The sequence below is a fragment of the Otolemur garnettii genome, unplaced genomic scaffold (genome assembly GCF_000181295.1).
Source record: "Otolemur garnettii isolate 467f Iridium unplaced genomic scaffold, OtoGar3 scaffold00204, whole genome shotgun sequence".
NCBI classification, from domain to species: domain Eukaryota; kingdom Metazoa; phylum Chordata; class Mammalia; order Primates; family Galagidae; genus Otolemur; species Otolemur garnettii.
Window position 1 is genome coordinate 861,933 of NW_003852599.1, and position 13,870 is coordinate 875,802.

General features: G+C 43.3%; 1 protein-coding gene across 2 annotated transcripts in view; it reads right to left on the minus strand.

Annotated features, from left to right (window-relative positions):
* Window positions 1-5,597, minus strand: part of AK2 (adenylate kinase 2) — a 23,666-nt gene extending 18,069 nt beyond the window's left edge. Inside the window, exon 1 of one of the 2 annotated variants that reach the window (XM_003801264.2) lies at window positions 5,420-5,597. In XM_003801264.2, the coding sequence (XP_003801312.1) occupies window positions 5,420-5,512 (93 nt within the window). In that variant the 5' untranslated portion in view covers window positions 5,513-5,597. The remainder of the gene's footprint in view (window positions 1-5,419) is intronic. The other variant, XM_012812388.2, reaches the window with a different exon arrangement.
* Between the last annotated feature and the right edge of the window lie 8,273 nt (window positions 5,598-13,870).

Consider the following 13,870-nt stretch of genomic DNA (forward strand, 5'->3'; position numbering starts at 1 on the left):
AAAAAAAAAGTCACAGAAACAAACATATGTTTGAATTTCAGCTTTGCCTCTTAACTTATTGAGGATATGATTACAACCTCACTGGGTGGTAAGAAGAATAAACAGGAGACCTTCAACAAATAATCATTCTATCCCTAACTAAACCCAGCATTTGTCAGTCTCTCACCTGAAGCTGCCCTGAACTGGTATGTACTTTTTTCTTGGATAATCATTTCTGCCTATCCAACTAGATTACACAGCAACAATGTAAAATGATGACTCTATTCAAGAGTCAGACAGACAGGAGTTCAAATCCAACCTTTGCTACTATGTGTATATTCTGGGGCAAGATACAGCCTCCGGGCCTCAGATTCTTTATCAGTAAAAGATACCTATATACCTCCCAAGTGTTGAAGGATTAAATCAGATGAGGCATTTAAAGTCTTTAGCCCGGGGTCTGTGACATAACTGAGTAAAGGGTGACTATGCTGTAATTATTTTATCCTCCTGACATGCATAGAGGGGAAAATTTTAAACTGAGACAGTAGACAGCAGTAGAAAGAGAAGAACTTTGGAGTCATTCAGTTGCAAGCTTGGCCAACTACTTGCTACGTAGCTCAGAGAATAAGCCATTTGAACTTCAGTTTCTCCAACTGTAAAAGGGGAATAAGAACATAGATTTCCCAGAATTGTTTTATCACTGCACTGACATAAATAACAAGCCTTTCTGTAACATGGTAGCTGAGTACCTAAGTGCACCTGGCCTCCAAGAATTGGTATAAATTTGACACGTGGAAGAAATGAGGGACTGGCAGGAAACAAGAAACATGCCTTTGGTTTTGACCACACTGCAGGAATATCCAACCCCAAAAGGGAGACAGGGAAATGAAGTTATTTAAATAAAATAACAAACCCAAGTATTCTAGATGCTTTAAACATTATGTTGATGCAAAACAGGTAGTTTTCAAGTGTTTTAGTTAAAAGCAGAGTTTTAAAAGGAAACATTATTTCACCGAACATAATGTACATGAAATACTGAGTTATGCAGGTATTATAGGAAGTGCTAGCAGGAAGAAGGCAAATATTACTGAGTGGGCACTAGTCACTAACCCCACATTAGGGATTTTATTTTATTTTATTTTATTTCTTTGAGACAGAGTATCACTTTGTCACCCTCAGTAGAATGCTGTGGTGTCGTAGCTCACAGCAACCTTTAACTCTTGGGCTCAAGTGATCCTCTTGCCTCAGCCTCCCAAGTAGCTGGGACTACATGCATGTACCACAATGCCCAACCATTTTTTAGAGATGGGCTCTCACTCTTGCTCAGGCTGGACTCGAACTCCTGAGTTCAAGTAATCTACCTGCCTCAGCCTCCCAGAATGCTAGAAGTACAGGTGTGAACCTCTGTGCCCAGCTAGCCACGTTAGGGAGTAGTGTTGCCACTTTGGATGGTCCATGTACTCTCCTGACCCTTGTACAGTTCTCTTCATTGCAAACATCTATCAACAGTGGCCAAACAGACAATGCAAATGAAGGGAGTAAGACAAATGTAAGCCACAGGCAATGAAGAGGACTGTGCAGGGGACAGGAGAGTACATGGACCATCCAAAGTGGCAACACGACTCAGCTGCAAGAAGTGACTACTGCCATACTGGAATGGAGACCCATCACTACCAGATCTGATTTCCCAAGAGAAATTTTAAAGAAAAATTTCACAATCAAAAACACTCTGTGGTCAACTTAATTTTCTGAAAGCCAACACACAGAAGAAATCAAGCATATATCCTGCCTTTTCTGTACAAACCATATCACTGGGTAACCAAACAGTAGATGGGGGGAAAGCTTCTCTTTATAGGAATATTTCAGCTAATAAACGAACAAGGAATGACATAATTGTTTTGCCATTTTGCCACTAATAATCAATTACTGGACCTTGGCACTGAAGAGCCATGGCTACACACACCAAAGACCAACAGACACCACATGCCTCCTAATTGAGCACAGCTCCATCTGTGTAGTAAGGCCAAATAACTGAACCTGAATCAAATTAATTGTATGGATCAAACCATCAATTCATGGGAAACAGGACAGAGGAAAATGTTAAATACATCATGGGGATACAAGTGGAAATTCTCAGAATGAGTGATAATACTTCCAAAACAAACAACCCAGGGAACTTATTAAGGAGACTTAAAATCATCACATTTGCAAGACAAATGGACATTTGAAAACTGACTGCTATTAAAAATGACTAATTTTTAGGCCAGGTGCAGTGGCTCACACCTATAATCCTAGCACTCTGGGAGGCTGAGTAGCTGGATTGCCTGAGCTCAGGAGCTGGAGACCAGCTTGAGCCAAAGCAAGACCCTGTCTCTAAAAATAGCCAGTTCTGGTGCACACCTGCAGTCCCAGCTACTTGAGAGGCTGAGACAAGCAAAGCACTTGAGCTCAAGAGTTTGAGGTTGCTGTGAGGTGTGATGCCATGGCACTCCACTGAGGATGACAAAGTGAGACTCTGTCTCAAAAAAAAAAAAATTATTAATTTTCAAGGGAATACCATGTTTATGTTTTTAAAAAATCCTTCTCTTTTAGAGATCCATGCCAAAGTATTTACAAATGAAATGTTATGATGCCTGAGAGCTGCTTATTAATAGTTGGTGTTGGGAGAGTGGATGGGGAAGCAATGGCCACCAGTTGAAGGTTGCTGGGGCTGAATAATGGGTACATGGTGCTCATTATACTATCCTGTCTTCTTTTGTGTATTCAAAACTCCTCATAATTAAAAGTAAGGGTGTGTGGGATGTACCTGTTGGCTACATGCTGCTGCAGGCAGCAACTTTGCAACTTCTGATTTATGAGCTTTTTTTTTTTTTTTTTAACTCCATAAAACTACATACAACCACTAGTATTCCTATTGTCCCAACTCTGGAAAAGAAGGTGTACAGAGGTTAATTGATGCCTTCTTTTGTGCAAATCTTACCCTTTCCTCAATTCCCAGCTCTAATCACATCTCTTCTACTTCCACAAACTCTTAACTCCTACCATATATGTACTCTCATAAATCAGTGCATTAAATATAATTTCCTTCAAAACTACCTGAATAAATCATCTTTTACACCAAAATACATCTAAGTTGAAGAGTGTGGAGATGTGTTACTAAGATAAGGGCATCACTATTTATTGAGCACTACTACATGCCAGGTTGTCATCTAGGTACTTATGGGTGCTTTAACACACATACAATCTTTCAGTCTCCTTGTGAACTTTTAGTCAGTGTGGGCAAAGACCTTATCAGTCTTATTCACTGCTTTATCTCCAATGTTAGGTGTTCATGAAATGTTTTTGCAGTTTATGGCCAGGGCTGGATTTGAACCCGCCACCTCTGGCATATGGGGCCAGCGCCCTACTCCTTTGAGCCACAGGTGCTGCCCTCATGAAATGTTAAATGAGTAAAATAGGTATTAATCCCACGGTTTCAGGAGAGAACAAGGCACAGAAATTACATAGTTTGCCAGACTAAAAAGCCCGTGTCTCAGTACTGGGACAAGGGCTTTTTAGTCCATTTCATAATTACTGAAATCATTAACTTCAATATGAGTTAAGAAAAAAAAAATCAATGCATTTGAGCTACACTGTTTCTGCTTGGTCACTCAGCAAAACTCTGCAGAGCCTGGGATTAAAACATCCCTAGGCTACAAGTTACCTAATAAGTAGGTGCAGCAGCAACAGGAAAGAGATGTCAGCAACACTGAGGACAGAGATTAGGTACCCATGTGCTCCAAGGAAGAAACAACTAAGTCTATGGAGAGAAAAGAAAAAGCAGTCTTTCCTGATCTACTGCCCAGAGACAGAAAGCAAAGTCAAAGGAATGAACTGAATGTTTAAGACTTCCCTTTTGCTTATCACCCACACTAATCTGTGACATTCATCCCTATCAAATAAATACCAAGTAATGTGTTGGTTAACACAGGGGTTCCTAAGAATGAGTAAAACAGTTTGTTGGGTCAAGATTTTTTTTTTTTTGAAACAGAGTCTTACTCTGTTTCCCTCAATAGAGTGCCATGGTGTAATAGCTCACACCAACCTTAAATTCCTGAGGTCAAGTTATCCTTTTGCCTCAGCCTCCCAAGTAGCTGAACTACAGGTGCCTGCTAGAACACCTGGCTAATTCATCTATTTTTGGTAGAGATGGGATCTCATTCTTTCTTGCTCAGGCTGGTCCCAAAGTTCCAAGCTCCAGCGATCCTCCCAGAGTGCTAGGATTACAGGTGTGAGCTACTGGACCCACTGGCCAAGATTTTTTAAACTTAGCAAGTGCTAGGAAGAGAACAGTGGACCCAGATACCCATTCACTTGGAGCTCAGCTTTCAAGGCATTCCCTTTTTAGAGCTTAACAACAAGCAAGAGCCAGAAGCCTAGAGTGTGGAGGGCAATGTCAGACCCTAGTAGGAAGATCTGGAGGGGGTCCAGATGCCAAGTGAGGCTCCTGCAATTTGCTACTAGGGCAGAAGGTAACTTCAAACTGTAATCCTTCTGAAGCTTCATGGCTCCTTGGCGGCCCAGGAAAATGAAACCAATTTCACTAACTTGGGAAAGCTACCTGACCTTGCTGGGCCTGTTCTCTTACCTGTTGATAGAAGAAGTTTCTAGCTCACCTAAAATCATTTTGAATCATCCTGAGCTGCTTAGCTTTCACTGGCTTCAGATCCCAATCCCAAGGAGAGGCACACTGAGCATTTCCAATCCTTCATCTGGGCACTTCTAGAAAGTTCTGACTCAGGGTCCTAACCAGTACCTCCATAGTTTCCCCAAGTTATAATCCAATTTTATACACCACCATCCCCCAAGTATCTGATAAATAGGGAGTCTTAGGTTTTTCTCCCATCCCCCCACTTTAACTGGCTCACACAGGTCATACCTCACTTCTCTTGGCAGTGCCCCTAATCAGCACATGTCAGGTCCGACTCTGCCCCAAGTGTTGGAGATGCTCCCCCTGTCCCAGCTCCTGTCATTAATCATTATCAAAGTAAGTCCCCCTATCTCTAGTGCCTAGAATGTAATCTTGATTCTGGACAATTTACCCCCAACTCACAGGGAATATGGGCCATAAAACTTCTTGCCTTCGTTCAGCCTGTGATCCAGATGCCTCAGCCCTGGGCTCACCCTATCCCCCAGGTCTTTTAGTCTCTAACCTAATCGGCCCTCAGATTCCCACCCGACACAAGTTAAATCCCTCAAGCACTCCAAGCCCAACTTAAGACCCCCACTACTTCCAATTTGAACACTCCCCCAAATGCCTCATCAGAACCCGAAACTCCGGCCAGTCCCCTAGGCCTCAGCCCACCGCCCGCTCCTGGGCAAGAAAAGAGCTTCCGGATCTCCGGCCGCTCTGACCTTGGAGTTCGTGGGCTCTGCCGCCATGCCCAGTGCCGCCGCTCACCTGGGTACCTTTGCCAGCCCCGGGAGGCCCCAACAGCACGGCCCGGATGCCTTTAGGATACTCGGGCTCAGCCACTGGTGCGTTGGGAACCATGTCGGCCAAAGCCTCTCACCGCCACAGGTCCACACACCTCACAGGTCCAGTGCTTCCAGGCCAGCAAGCCACGCACGCCACGCACGCCCCGCTCACACTGGCCCGTCGCCATGTCCGTCAGCCCGCTCTGCCCGCCCCTGAGCACAATGGACACTTTATCTTGCCAATCGCACGGCGGTACTAAGGACGATTCCTACTTTTGATTGGACAGAATCCGTGAGGGAGCAAGGAAGGGGCGAGCCAGCCTGGCGAGGGGCGGGGTGTCTTGGAGCTAAGGGTGGTGTGCGGAGTAGGCGGGAAAACGTGAAAGAGGCCGGGAGTCCTCGTTGGGTGGGATTCGACAGTTAAGGACACCAGCAACTCCTTTGAAATCCTATGAAATTGCCTGTGGGAGTGTAAAAGACTAAAATCATTCATAGAAGACAAATTGGCATTATGTATCGAATACGCTTTGGTCTAGCAAGTCCACTTACCGGAATTCAAATAACATCATCAAGGATTTATGTAAAAACTTGTGTAGCAAAGATGTTAACGGCACCTCTTATAACAGCCCAAAGCAACCAAAATTAAAGGCAATATCCCAAATGTCCAACGATAAAAGATTGGTTAAGTAAATTGCAACAGATTTTTATACTGGAATCCTCCCATTGTAGACGGCTAATCACCTGTGAAAATGTTCATCAAGCAGGATATGAAATTGTGGTTACAACAAAATCCCAATTTACTTTGATAGTTACAAGTGGAGACCTCTGTGTAATACGCTTAGAGAAGTTTTTCTCCTTTGTGTATTTTCTTATTTTGTAAAAATTCTGTAGTGAATTCTATAATAAGCAGGTATTACTTTTAAAATAAGAAAAACAACCACCTTTTTAAGTCTGAAAAACACAACTTTTCTTAAAAGAGATGACCCTCTTTTGAATGGGGAAATCATTTCTACAGCTTTTGGTGTGTGAAAGTTTCCTCGAGCCCCAAGGCCCCTTTGGACCTTTAGTTGAGAATGTGATTGTGAAATCGTTGAGTTTCTCCACACTTTCAATAGCAATGTATTTTCTATATCCTAGGGATGACTTCGTTGTTCCTTTAGCTGTGGTTTCTTCTTTACTGCACAGATGTTAACGTTCTTGTCTAAAATATATACCTAAATAATAGTAATAATCAAAAGAAGTTAACCTTCTCATCTCCATTTCTCATCTTCACACTGAACTTTTATAGGGTGCCTGCTTGACCTTGATTTTGCCTCTAAGTGATCTTGAAGGAGACAAGTATTGCTATGCCCATTTTTCAGAGAGAAAGTTGAGTCCTAGAGATATGCAGTGACCAATCCAAGGTCACACAGTAGCAGAATCACCATGAAGACTGGGGATGAAAAGCAGATGCCCCACAGAGAATCAGGCTTATTGGGGACGAGGAGGGGCAGGAGAAGGGGAGCAAGTAGGTTTTCTCTGCTGGAAGTTTCTATGCAGCCAGCATTCACTTCAATCCAATAAGACAAGTGTTTGTTGAAGTCTGCTGTGCACAGGGGACCAGGGAAAGGAAGTAGGAGCAGCCTTCTCCTTCTACCACCAACCCCTATAGAAATTCTGGGGAGGCACCTGTGGCTCAGTGAGTAGGGCGCCAGCCCCATATACTGAGAGTGGCGGATTGAAACCCAGCCCCGGCCAAACTGCAACAAAAAATAGCCGGGCGTTGTGGCGGGCGCCTGTAGTCCCAGCTACTTGGGAGGCTGAGGCAGAAGAATCGCCTAAGCTCAGGAGTTGGAGGTTGCTGGAGTGACTCCGCTGCACTCTACCAAGGGCGAAAAAGTGAGACTCTGTCTCTACAAAAAAAAAAAAGAAAGAAAGAAAAGAAATTCTGACAAGGCACAGACATCCCCCCTCCAAACCCCCAGAGAAAACAACTAAGACTACACAAAGTATAAGATTTATTAATTCAACTTAAAAAATGTTCTAGGCTTTGGGGTATGCTAAGGACCATAAGAGGAACATCAACAGACCAAGGAAAGGAGGGAGTATCTTATTTGTTTATTTACTCAACACTTAACTATTAATTCTCTCTCTCTCTCTCTTTTTTTTGGTAGAGCAAAGGGTCTCACTCTTGCTCTGGCTGGTCTTGAACTCCTCATTTCAAGCAATCCTCCCACCTTAGCTTCCCAGAGTGCTAGGATTACAGGCATGAACCACTGTGCCTGGCCCAACTATTAAATTTTAATAATTGCTACCACCCACCTATTTATTGAGTACTATGTGTCAAGCAGTGGGCTAAACACTTTGTGGGCATTATTCCATTTAATCCTCACAATAAACTGTGCATCGGTAACTAACTACTTTATTATCTACATTTTTTTACTAGAGGAAACTAAGGTACAGAACGTTTAAGTACTTTGCCCCAAATCACAAGAATAGTCTGTGGTTGATGACAAATTTGATCTCAAGTCTGTCTGAACGACTGGTACCCAGTATTGCCAGGTAACAGATGTGAAGCTCATAGTCCAGGTGGGGTCTGGCTGGAAGGATCATGAAGGCCTTTGTGAAAGAGAAGGACCGTGAAGGATGGAAAGATTTGGCTTTGGGGAGGGTAATGTTTCAGGATGAGAAGACCGACGCTCATAGCAAACTGTGAACAGCAGAAGAGAAGAGGGTATGCTATGATTTCTACTCAGTGGGCTTTGGGAAATCGAGAAGTTTCTAAAGTAGGGTAGTCATGATGAGATTCACATTTTATAAAGATCTCTTATAGTACAGACTGGAGAGGAGAGAAGGAGGTGGATGTAAGATAGGTTAAAAGACATTTCTCATAGCCCCTCAAAATGTTCACGTCCCAATCCCTGGAACCTGTGGCCATGCCACCTTATATGGGAAAGGGACTTTGCAGAAGTGATCAAGTTGAGGACATTGAGATAGAGAAATTGCCTAGTAAAATTGCAGTGGTTAGAGAAAGAAAATTGCAGAGAGTTAGAGAAGATGATGTGATGACACATCAGATATCAGAGTGATACGGTTGCTGGCCGAGAGGTGACAAGTCAGGGAAAGATAGCAGCCTCTGAAGGTGGAAAAGGCAAAGAAATGGAAATGAGTTCTCTCCAAAAGCCTCCAGAAGGACCCTGATGATACCTTGATTTTAGCCCCATAGTACCCATTCTGGACTTCTGATCTCCCAAACTTTAAGATAACAAATTTATATTGTTCTAAGCCACCAAATGTGTAGTGATTGATATAGCGTAGGATGACCAGGCATCCCGATTTTGGCGGGACAGTCCCGCTTTTCAACAATTTGTCCGGCGTCCTGCGGCGATTTAAAAAAGTCCCGATTTTTGGAAAGAATGCACGAACGGGCTGGAGAACAAGAAGGGAATATACGGTTTTTGGCCGCCGTATAGCTATTTCACCAGAATATGAATTTTATATTATTTTTGTTAATTTTATAATGTTAAACTGTAATAAATAATTGCTGAGAAGTGATTATCGAGAACTGCTTATCAAAGTTTGCATTGTTGTCAGGCCCTGCCTGCCCGGTCCCCTGCCCAGTCCCCTGCCCTATCCCCTGCCCCGCGCCCCCGCTCCGCCCCCCCGGCCATGTTGTCCCACCTTACAGATGTTAAAATCTGGTCACCCTAATATAGCAAAAATAGGAAACTGCCGTATATTCTTTACATGCAAGCAAATAGAAACAGACTCTGGTTACGTTAAACTAAAAGGTAACATTGTACAATTATCCAACCACAGGCTTCAGAAATGACAGCAGCCAGGAATAAATGAACAATGCTGAGGGGAACCGTTAGTCCCTACCCCCAGCTTATTCCATGTGGAGGGGCCTCTTTTACAGCGACACCCTTGTCTCTTCCCTTCACCAGAGAAGAAGGAATGATAAACCGGTTGAGCATCCCTAATCCAAACATCCAAAATCCAAAATCAGAAACTTTTTGAGGACTGAAAGTGGAAAATTCCATACCTGACCTCACATGACTGATTGAAGTCAAAATGCAGGTGAACAACATACAGTTTATAGCATCCCCGGGTATTCTGGCAATGCTACCATGCTGTTTACTTACCCTGAACACATTTCTTTTTCAATGTATTAGTGACATGTCATATTTTTTACCATTACATACATATGTGTGAATACATGTAAGAAAACGATTGCTTATCAGTAGCATATAAATTCAGAGTCAGTAATAATGATGATGATGAATAACCAGACTGTCCAATGGGTGGCTGAGATAGTGAAACCTTTGCTTTCTGATGGCTCAATATACACAAACTTTGTTTCAAGCACAAACTTATAAAAATATTGCATAAAATTTCCTTCAGGTTACATGTATAAGGCATATATAAAACATAAATGAATTTTGTGTTTAGACTTCGATCCCATCCCCAAGATATCTCATTAAATATATGCAAATATCCCCAAATCCAAAGCAACCTGAAATCTGAATTACCTCTGGTTTCAGACACCCAGCCTGTATCTGATTAGTGAGTTTGGAGAGAATAAACCAGCTCAACTCAGCTCTTCATTATTCTTTCTGTTTCAGTTCTGCCTGCCTAGAAGAAGGATGATTTTTTTTTTTTTTGCTTTCATCATCCATGTTATAAATTTCCCGGGTTCTGGCCCTCATGGAGAGGACTATGATTTTCCAACATCTCCTGCAACTGGGTGGAGAAGTTTAATTTGGGGGTCCAATATTAAAAAGCTCACTTTAGTATCAGTAAAGGCACATCTCAAGTTGATATTCGGATATTCTTCAGCCTTACTTCGGGGGCCATCCCATCATCTGGTCCTAAATTGGACAAGGTCACTCCTAAATCCCATTTCTAACCATTTTCTATTGGTATCATTTCACTCAAGATTCTGATTTCTACCTTAGTTGATCTATTGGTCAGCACTTGATAAAGGTGAAGACGACTTTGATTGATAGTTCCCCAAGACTGCAAGAAATGGAAGAAGTACTTCCCCAGAAGGAAATGGTAGCAGTTTCCAAAAAAGGAGGGAAGCACTATTGGGCAGACAGAAACATGAGAGGTCCTCTGCAGAGAACTATGGCAGAGGTCCAGAAGGAAGGGGATGAGGGCCTGGACTATGGAGGTAGAATTAAAGGGACTTGACACCAGACCAAATGGGAAGAAGAATGTCTGAGTCTTGGGGCCAGGGGATGGAGGGGATGGTGGTTTTTATATTCATCTCATCTCATTCATTAACTGACTCATTCAACATCCACTTATGGAGCACTTTTTATGTGCTTAGGATTGTGCTTGGTGCTAAGGACCCAGTGGTGAATAAGGAGGGCAGCATCTCCACCTTTATAGAACTTGCAGTCAAGTGTGAAAACAACATGAATAAGATGTCAATGGAGGCCAAGCTGGGGAAAGTACAAGCTGCAGCGAGAACACAGTGGAGGGACATTCAGCTCAGCTGTGAAGGGTAATGACCTCTAAGTGAGAGGAAACCTTAAGGATGAGGAGTATTTGCCTAAAGGGAGAGGAGAAGGTATTCCAAAGAGAACAGCATGGGCAAAGACCTGGTGACAAAAGAGGCTACAGAAACTTGCACTGTGATACTCATCAGAGGAGCACTCCTCTTGTATCGTGGAAATCCTTGCCTACTGCAAGGCAACTTGGGAGACAACAGAGCTACCCTGGAGAAGCTGAAAGAGCAGAGTTTTGTCTGCTTTCCAACCAAAAGGGGAGGGAGCACATGAACAAGCTTGGCCAGTGGACTTTGACCCTTGAGGGAGAGAGAAGGGGCAGGACTTGTGCTTGGTGGGGAGGAGCGGGTCCAGCAGCAGTGGGTGATGATGACCAGCTGTAGTTGTCCAGCTAGGTGTTTCCTGTGCCTTGTCCTTGGCTGTGTTCTTGGCCTAACTGCTTTTGGTTCCTACTTATGTTTGGAATTTGTGAGAACCTTGTATTATTCAACACATTCCTTCAATGTTTAGGTTGACCACCAAGAACCCTGATGGGTACAGGGCTGGGAGAGGGTCAGTCTGGCTAATTATAAATTAGCAGGGTAAGGGAAGAAAAAAGAGGGAGAGAAAGACAAGAGTCCTGCAGGAAATACTCCTGGGGAGTTTGGGGGGAGGCCTTGCTTTCCAACAAAATGAGAGAGCACAGAGAGAAAAGCTCCCTCCCTACCTACCTTTGGATGCCGAGGGAATATGCAATGCTCAACGTGAAACAGGCATCTTGGGACCATGTGGGGAGGGCTGAGAGACTCAAAGGGAAGCTGACCCAGCTCTGACACCACTGAGCTGCTGAATCAAACCACCCTGGTATCACCTCCCTCCAAACTTCTTGTGATGGGAGCTAAACTCCCTAATGTCCAAGCCACATTTATTTGGGCTTGTTGCTGGAAGCAACCCTTGTGATGCCATAAATCACTTAATCCTCAGTTTCTCTCTGCAAAATCAGGATGGTGATACCTACCTCACAGGATCATACTGAATATCCAGTTAAATAGTGGGGGTAAAGTATTTAGCACAGTGACCTGTCTATGGTAAGCACTCAGTAAATGTTAGCTGTTACTACCTTCATCACAGCCACAGAGGAGATGAGTTTGTCCTGGGAGGGGAAGAGAGAAGAAGGAGAATGAAGATGAAAATCTGGGGAGCCAACACCTGAAAGGAAAAAAGTGGCCAGCAAAGGGGTCAGAGAATCGTTACCGACTTCAGAGGAAAACTTAAAATTTTATTTTGCCCACCATTCCCTTTTTCATCTAAAAAACTCCTACTCTTTCTTAAAGTCTGATTTAAATATTCCCTTCTCTGCGAAGCCTTCCGGGCACCTGGCCCACAGCCTCACACTCTGAGTGAGTTATTGTGAGGCTCTGGATCCCAAAGCTCACCCTCCTTTTCTTGCATTTGTCAAGACTTATTACAACTTTCTGCTCTTGCGTCTCTCTCCTGCCACAGTTCATGAATGAACTGAGAGCAAGGGTTCCCTGACTGGATCTCTTGCCCCCAGTTGGGTGCCTGGAAACAGGGGATAATATGAATAATAAAAGCTATCATTTGATATCAGGCCTTGTGCTAAATGCTTTACATATATGAAATCATTTAATCCACATGACAACTTGATGCGGTAGACACTATTATTGGTCCCATTTTATAGATGAAAAAAATTGAAAAACTGAGTTCAAGTAATTTACCCAAGGTTATGGCTGGTGAATAGCAGACTTAGGCTACAAACTCAAGTGGTCTGCCTGTCTACTCTGCACTGTTAGCCACTGTGCTATGTTGCCTCATATAAAGTTGTAGCAGCCCATATAGCCTATGGCTAGGAGGAGTGAGAGTTATAGGAAACATTTGTAATGGAACACCTTGGTGAAAAGGGCATGGAGAGAGATTTAGTTCTAACTAGCATGAGAGAGCTCGTGAGATGAGAACATTGGTGAATTGGCAGTCTCTACACCTGTGGTGTTGAGAAGTGCGAGATCAGCCTTATATTAGGCTGGAGGAGCAGGCAGATAAGAAGCATGCGCATTCTATCACGGACACGGACACGCTTACTCTCTGTCTCCTCTCCTGCCTGCAGAACGCTAGCATAGGTCTCTGCTGAAGACTAAGAGCTATCTGTTCTAAGAAGACTGCTTTACTCTCTCTAAGATACTGTCTCTCTCTCTCTCTCTCTCTCTCTCTCCAGCTAAAGTAGAAAGCTCTCAAGACCTAAGAGAAACTGTTCCTGAACAAGGTAGCTTAGTGGTCCGCATCCAGAACCTACCTAAGCTGGGCCTGAGACCTGGCTAGTCCCGGGCCCTGACAAGTGGTGTCAGAAGCGAGATAGTGAGTGCCACTGACAAATGGTGCTTTGAGCAGGATTCAGTGAACGTGGACCCAGATGGAAATAAGCTTTAGCAAAATAAGAAAAAGAGAAAAGAAATAGAAATACTTACAGGGAAAAGAAATATCTAAGAAAGACAGCCAACAGCAGGCCTTTCTCATTTGGTTTTTCCTCTTCTTTCATACGTTTTCTCTTTCCAAATTCTACTGTGGGAAAAAAAGCTGGTAAAAGCCTCTAGCCTCTTCTGTGAAGTGGCTGGAGAAAAAAGCCTATAGATAAGAGGGAAAGAAAAGCTAGACCTAGGAGATAAGAACCTTTAGTAAACAAGCCTTTAGCCTGAGGGGTGAGAAAAAGCCTTCCATAAAACAGCAAAGAGAAAAGTTTGGGAGTAGGTTGCAAGAGTTTATTAAGTTAGGGAAGAGAACTTCTAACTGCCTTCCCCTATATCTTCGCCCAATGCCAGCAGGAAGTAGCTTTTGAGGGACGGATGCCCCAATCCCTTTTTGGCAGTTAAGAGTTCAGTTTAAAAGGAAAAGAATTGAGGTAGATTGAGGCTGGTGAAGAAATAGAGGAAGTAAAGTTTTGTAAA